General features: G+C 60.5%; 1 protein-coding gene across 2 annotated transcripts in view; it reads right to left on the bottom strand.

Annotated features, from left to right (window-relative positions):
- Positions 1–5,781: 5,781 nt before the first annotated feature.
- The window catches only part of Acox3 (acyl-CoA oxidase 3, pristanoyl), a 20,622-nt gene continuing 19,092 nt past the window's right edge, over positions 5,782–7,311 (bottom strand). Inside the window, exons 18-19 of one of the 2 annotated variants that reach the window (XM_013023955.1) lie at positions 6,824–6,833; positions 5,782–6,149 (exon numbers count right to left, since the gene is read on the bottom strand). In XM_013023955.1, coding sequence (XP_012879409.1) covers positions 6,034–6,149; positions 6,824–6,833 — 126 coding nt within the window. In that variant the 3' untranslated portion in view covers positions 5,782–6,033. Of the gene's footprint in view, positions 6,159–6,823; positions 6,834–7,311 lie in introns of both variants that reach the window. The other variant, XM_013023956.1, reaches the window with a different exon arrangement.

The following is a 7,311-nucleotide window of genomic DNA, read 5'->3' as shown; positions in this document are numbered from 1 at the left end:
CAGCCTGCAGCCCTTGGCTCTGCCATGGCCTTCATGTTGCCTTTTACTGAGCAGCTGATACAAGCTTGGCCTTGTCTCATCCGGTCCCTCTGTCCTGCGCAACTGTTGTCTGTAGACTTTGCAAACACTTCTCTGTGCGCGGGAAACCCCAGGTTTCCTGCAAGATGGAGGTGGGTTGTCTGTCCTGCCACTATAACATGGACAGAATTCTGGTAATGGACTCCGACGTGGCCTCGGAACCAAACGGCCTTGCATCTGAGTGGCCAATCAGGCAGAGGACTTGAACAAGCACGGCGTGGGAGACACCGCTGGCTCCCACCAGCAGGAATCCGGGGCGCTCCTGGCCTGGGCGTACCCCAGAAGATGGTCAGCAAGAGCACGCAGGCTCAGGCTCCAGGCTGCAAACCCAGCTCAGGGGGAAAACACCAGACGCAAACAGGCGCACCGAGTATGTCCATTGGTGGGAGGGCAAGAAGAGCAAAGCCACGTTCTCCACAAGATCGGGGGTGGGCAGGCCTGGGGGGGGGGCTGGGCGGCCGGTGTCCGCGGTCCAGCAAGCTCCGTGCTGGGGGCGCTGGGTAGCCTGGTGAGGCCTTCTGAGTAGGTTCCACCGCGAGGAACATGCTAGAGCGCCTTGGGGCAGGTCGGGCCTTTCACTCTGATTCCCAGGTCAATGCGGGGACAAAGTGGGGACAGAGGGAGGTGTAGGGAGCCAGTGTTGACTCCTGTGGTGTTATCCTGACCTTCCTTCAGGAGATGCTGGGGCGGGGGCACCCCTGCCCTGCGCAGCTTGCTCCCCGTTCCACAGGCACCAGGGACCTGCCCCCAAATGTCCCACCGAATCCTCCCCCCGATATTCCCATGGCTGTGCAGCTGGGGCTGGAGCCGGGCAGAGCTCAGAGCCCCGCTCCCCAAGACCCCCTCCACACCCATCACCTTATACCTGGTGCTGCGGAACAGAAATGGCTGCGCTAAGCCCTCCGGTCCGCTGAGCTGGCGAGCACGGCTGGAAATCACGTGGCTCGCTCGAGCCGTGTGGGCAATGGCAGGGTTTCCTTCTATTTTTTTCCCCTCTGTGATGGTTTTTAAAGGATCTGGACCGCAGCGCTGCTGCTGTGGGGTGGAGAGCGGTGTTTTCTCCCGCCGGCTCGCCCAGCAGGTGTCCCCTGGACCCCGACCTTCTGGAGCTGTCCACACCTCCTGCTGAGAGCTGACCCGCCCGTCCGGTGACCACAGGCGGTCACCATGTCCACACCTCAGCCTGTGTCCACACCGCCCTTCCCAGAGGTCAGAGGAAGTGGCCCCACCTCAGGGGGAGAACACACAGCCCCGCCTGCCACACTCCAGCCAACCTTGAGTGCACGGAGGGGCCAGCCCTGGGCCAAAACGACCACGCACCAGCACCTGTCCCCCCCGCCTGTAATCCCAGCTGCTCTGGAGGCTGAGATCAGAGGCTTGCAGTTGGAAGCTGGCCAAGGCAGACAAATGTAAATACACGTATCTCCAATTAGCCAGCAAAGAAAAGCTGTGTGGCTCAAGCAGTAAAGCACCAGCCTTCACGGAAAAAGCTAAGCAAGAGCTCAAGGCCCTGACTTTGAGGCAAACTGGCGCCCGCTCACAAAGCAACGGCATAAGCCCTGGGTTGGGGGTGAGAACCAGGCCCCAGGCCACAGGGCAGCGCCAGAGCACCTTCTCCCGCTCTAGCCCCCAGAGCGCCCAGCCCAGCTCTCCCCGTCCACCCTCCCCTGATTTCTTCAACTTGCTTGTCTATCTGTTCTCATCCACCTGCCCACCATCCACGGACATTCACACACATCCTCCCGTGTGCCCACCTGTCCCCACCCACCTCTCCGAGTCCTCAGGACCTACCTTGCACTTCCTCTGTGGGTGGCACTCCACAGGGAGCTGGGGTCAGGTGGCTGACCACGAACAGCCACAGTGGTGTGAGTGCGCGCCGCCGCCGCCCCTTGGCAGAGGTCGGCGCTGTGTGGCGGTGCCAGCCGCGGCGGGCTGCTGTCAGGTGTGCCCTGTCCTGTCTACGCACCGGGCGTCCACGTTCCCGCAGGGCTGCCGGGCGGGAGGCACAGGAAGAGTGCAGAGGGGCCAGGGGGCTCCTCGGCTGGGGCCCAGGGATGACGTCCAGGGGCCGCCTGGATTCCGGATAGGGTGCGTCACGGAGTGGGTGCCAGGGCACATTGGGCCTGGCCACAAACCACACTGGTGGGCCTTCCTGTCCAGCCACTTCTCCCTGCTCCAGGGCCACCGCCCGGGCCCTTTCCCCTAGATCTGGGCCAGGACTGCCAGCGGTCCCGATGCTCCGTGTGGAGAGGTCAGGCCGTAGCTCCACAGGCCCAGGAACCGCGCCCCCCCCCCAGCCCGCGTGGTGACAGTGACACCTTAAGACTCTGTGAGCACAACTCTGGAAAGGGGGGAACACATGAACAGATGGGAAGAGGGTGTCACGGCCCCACAGCAAGTGGGGTTCAGGCCTGGGCCTACTGCCCATGCCCAGCCTTCTTGCAATCACACACACACATACCCACACATGTGCGTGCATGCGTGCGCACGCACACACACACACGCACCATGACGCACAGGAAGGCTGATGGCGTAAGAAAGTGCTCCTCAGGTTTTGCCTCATGTTTAGACATCGTACCCAAGAGCAGAGAGAACTTTCAAGCAACATGGGGGATTCTGCAGCGAGCCCACGCTGCGCAGTCAAGCGCCGGGCGGCGGTGTGAGCAGGGCCGAGGCGCCCGGCTCCCGTTCTCGCGGTCCGTCTCCCTACCCCACACGCCCGACCGGCCCCCGGAGACTCCCTGTGCTTCCTTGCAGAGGCAACGGCCGGGCCAGTGTGGCGGCCTCGCCTGGAGCAGTCAAGCCACACGAGCCCGAGCTCAGTGCCGGGCTGAGCACAGAGGGGAGGCCGAGCACCGGCGTGAACGGGCTGCAGCGAGACCTGACCACCCCTCCCCGTCACAAAGCAAACTGAGTCAGTTTCCCGGCAGCCGTGGCGGGGAGGGGGAGAGGCTGAGGTCAGTCCCCAAGTGTTCCTGGAAGCTACCCAGAGCCACACCACACCGATGTCCCAGACTTCGGATCAAAGCTCAGGGCCCAAACAAAATACCCTAATGGAAGTTTCCATGACTGACTGGCTGCGGTGGAGAATTCAAAGCCACCATGTCCCAGCCCACGATACCCGGGGGGGGGGGGGGGCTGGAGAAGAGAAGAGGCGAGGCTGGATTTTTCTTCTTTTAGATCCCAGAACAGTACTTGAACTCAGTACCTGTTGTTTTTGCTCACTGGCTGAGCCACGCTTCCAACCCCTGGGTTTCCGTCCTTCACTTGCAGGACTCTAACTGCGTTCCGCTGGAAGCTGCCCTGCCGGCTGCAGGAGGCCCCCCGCCCCCCGCTCCCGCCCAGCGTGGCACCAGCCCTCACCCTGCCGCCCTCAGCAGCCCCAGCACCGTCCTTGGCACGTGGCACACACCTGCACCCACCCCCCGCTGAGGGTGGCTTCCAGGCGCTCTCCGGCCGTCCTTCCAATCTGCCCTCCACGGGCGTCACACAGACACAGCCTGCCACAGGCATTTCCTGAATGTCACAAGTGAGGCCACAGAGCCCGTCACCAGGAGAAGAGCGTGTCGCCAGGCTGGCAGATGTCCTGAGATAGCAGAGTCTACGCGGCGGGGAAAGGCCAAAGCAAAACCATCGTTATTTGCTGATGAGGCAGAAGGAAAGCCAAAGTGAACCACTGGCAGACCATAATCATCAAAGCAGGTTTTAATAACAAATTTGTATACAAAAGCCAGATCATTTTTCATTAAACAACTTGAAGACACAGCTGTAGATAGAGGCTACTTTTCTATAAAGATATTCTGGTACTAATTTAAAAGATAAATATGACCTCCAGAGACACTCCAAGCTAGATGTGCTGACTGACCGGCCAGAGTGCACCTGACCTTCAAAGTAATAAAGACCAAAGCACAAACACCTGCCAGCGGTGGTGGCAAGAGGCGATGCCCCAACGGGTATCAGACATGTGAGAACAGACGCTGAGACACAGAAAGGCAGAGAGGAGGAAAGTGCGGAATCAGACCAGGGAATGCAAGGTTCCCACACTGAACGCAGACCACAGCATGCATCAGCGCACCAGGCACACCAGACCTCACGCCACGCCTCAGGGCCCATTCCCGTGATTCATCCTGAAAAGTGCCGGTGCGAACAGATGGAAAGGAAACCATCTGGACAGGTCAGACTTCCCAAGCTGGAGCTCAGAGGTCTCAAGCGCAAATGATTTGATTCATTGCTGATACATTTAGATCTATTTCTGGTTCAAAAGGTGTTTTTGTTGTTTTGCTCCAGCTTTTTCTGTGTATGTGGTACTAAGGAATAGAACCCAGGGCTTCATGTGTGCTAGGCAAGCACTCTTACCACTAAGCCACCTTCCCAGCCCCTGGTTCAAAAGTTTAAGTGCTGGGCTGGGAAGGTGGCTCAGTGGTAGAGCGCTTGCCTTGCATGCCTGAGGCCCTGGGTTCGATTCCTCAGCACCACATAAGCACACCACATAAGCAAAAAGAAAAAAGCCGGAAGTGGCGCTGTGGCTCAAGTGGTAGGGCGCTAGGCCTTGAGGCTGAAGAGCTGAGGGACAGCGCCCAGGCCCAGAGTTCAGGCCCCACAACCAGACCCCCCCCCAAAAAAAGTTTAAGTGCTGCTATTTTAAGTCAGTAAGAAAAACATTGATACAATTAGAAGGCAAATGATAAAATTATAAAAGGATTTACAATCTATATGTCAAATGTCTACTTCGTAACAGTTAAAAGTCATTTTTGTTTTTCTGGGCTGGTAGTGGGGCTTGAACTCAGGGCCCTGCACTCCCCAGGCCACACCTCTCGTTCCAACGTTGAGCTGTTTATCTGGAGATAGGGGTCTTGGGGATTTATCTGCTAGGGGCTGGCCTCAAACCATGATCCTCAGATCTCAGCTTCCAGAGTAGCTGGGGTTATAGAAGTGAGGCGCCAGCATTTGACTGGTTAAGATCCTTTTACAAATAAAAACACTCGGCAGCAGGACATACAGAGGGAGCAGAGCCGGCAGAGGCGACCTCGGGAGGGAGGAGCCCTGCGGGAGAGCCGCTGCAAAGGCAGAGGAACAGGGGCTGGCCGTCAGCCACGGCTGTCCTGAGCACCAGCGGCCCTGCGGTCCTGGGGAAGGGACAGCAGGCCTTGGCACTGTGAGCGAGCACTGTGAGCCAGGCTCTGGCCGGCCAATCCCAAGGATTCACCCACTTTAATCTCAGAACAAAGCACCATGGTGGGCTTTGGGGCCTCCTCAGACATCATCACACACCCAGTCGGTGTGACTGGGTTCTGCCAGGCTGCTGACCCCATCCACACACCTCCCCCAGGAGGGCGCAGCGCCTCCCAGCAGGCTATCCTGGGACTGGCCACACACTGACACAGGCGCGGTGTGTCCCCGCAGCGGGGAGGGGGGAGGTACCAGCAGCATGTGGCATGTCACCTGGGCCAGCCCGCCACACACAAGCAGTTTGTACATATGGGGGAGGGGGAGTAGAAAGAGTGTCCTTCTTTGGAAACTTCCAGTTCCTCAAGGAAAGCCAGAAAAGGCTGTTCCCTTAAAGACATTCACCTGTCACGCAGGTGGGTGGGGCGAGGTAAGGCCACGGCGATTGCCTGCAGACGTGGGTGGGAGCGGAGAGGCCGCGCAGCATTGACCCCTCAGCGACTCAGAGCGCGCAATCTCAAATGAAAGGGCAGCAGGCCCAGGCGAGCAGTACGCATTCATTGTGACCGTGAAGAAGATACACACCCCTCCAGCCGCCCGGCCCGGGAGGGAGCGTGCGGACGCCATCGGGTCACTCCCTGTCACGTGGCAGGTTCAGGTGTGGCCCGGGGCAGCCACGGGAGTGCCAGGGCGCGGGGCTGGCCGTGTGGCCGCGTCCAGAGCCGGGGCCAGCGTGTGAGGGCCGCTCTGCGGGCGGAGTGGCGCGGGGAGGCCTGGCCGGCGATGCAGCTACAGTTTGGCCTTGAGGCTGCCCACCTCGGGCTTGTTCATGAACTCCGGCCACCAGGACGCCCGCTCCAGCACCTGGCTCTCCTGCAGGACGCCGCTCCACAGGTTCTTGTAGAGCTGTGGGCGAGAAACCCGACAGAAATGAGCAGGAAGGACAGGGAGGCCCCAGGGCCCAGGCCATGGTGACCCTCACGTTCCGCTGTGAACACAGGAAATCCTCCACTGTCAGGTTTTAGAAATGCTGGAGATGATTTAAGTCCAACATATATAACTCTTCATTTCTTCAGTAGAAGATAATTAGGAAAATGCAACTAGAAAGCATTATAAAGTCAGTTGGATGAGAACACTCCCTTCCTCCCTGTCTGGGAAGTGGGCGCCCTGAATCTGCCCCCCAGACTCCCCGGACCACACTGCTACTGGTGTGAGACCTGTCCAGCGGCAGCGCTGGCCGGCGTGGCTGGGCGCAGCCCTGGGCGGGGCCGGCGGCCCACCACCCCGCTGCCCCGGGCTCAGTCCCGCCCCTGGTCCTTGGCAGAAGCCATGGAGTGGTATCTTATCCCAGGTTCACAACTGTAGGACCTCATGCACAGAAGCCAAGGGCTGAACTGGCAGGCCTAGATCACGGGACAATGCCCTGTGGGCAGCGGGGTGCAGGCTCATGCCCGCCCTGATGTCAGTATGTGGCAGATAAGAGTCCCGCAGGGAGACGCCAGGCTGGCGGAAGAGAGGCGGCGCCGCGCCCGGCTCCGTGGACAGGGGAAGCTCCAGAAGCAGGGACTGCGGGGCAAAGGCTCATCGTCGCTGAAGAGGAGGTGGGGAGTGGAGGACAGGGACTGGTGCCGGGGGCCGGAAGATGTGAGGGACACGGGGACCAGCGGGGCTCAGGAGCAGGAGGACCCCACTCTATTTTAGGCCCTGGTGGAGGACCCCGCCAGGGGAGTGGCTGAGTCTTGGGAGCCAGGTGGGGGCCACACGGGTGGGCAGGGAGGGGACAGTGACCGCACGGCAGGGATGGATGGCTGCAGGGGTGGGCTGGGGGGTGGCGAGGGTGGCTGTCACGTCCGGTGTTCTGGGTCTGCCTGGGAGGTGGGTGGGATCGGGTGGGGAGCCGGGGGCAGGGAGGCTGGGCTGGCCCTCCTGCTGGAGCCCAGCTCCCACCCCCAGGGGTCAGGGCGGGCTGGGCGGGGATGTGGTAAACAGACAGCGCCCCCCCCAATGACCCCATGTGACACTTTCCCAAGATGCTCTGGCTCCCCGCCACTGAGGCAGCCTCCCCCC

This window comes from Dipodomys ordii, unplaced genomic scaffold (genome assembly GCF_000151885.1).
Source record: "Dipodomys ordii isolate 6190 unplaced genomic scaffold, Dord_2.0 Scaffold71, whole genome shotgun sequence".
NCBI lineage: Eukaryota > Metazoa > Chordata > Mammalia > Rodentia > Heteromyidae > Dipodomys > Dipodomys ordii.
This window is presented reverse-complemented; position numbering and strand designations above follow the sequence as displayed.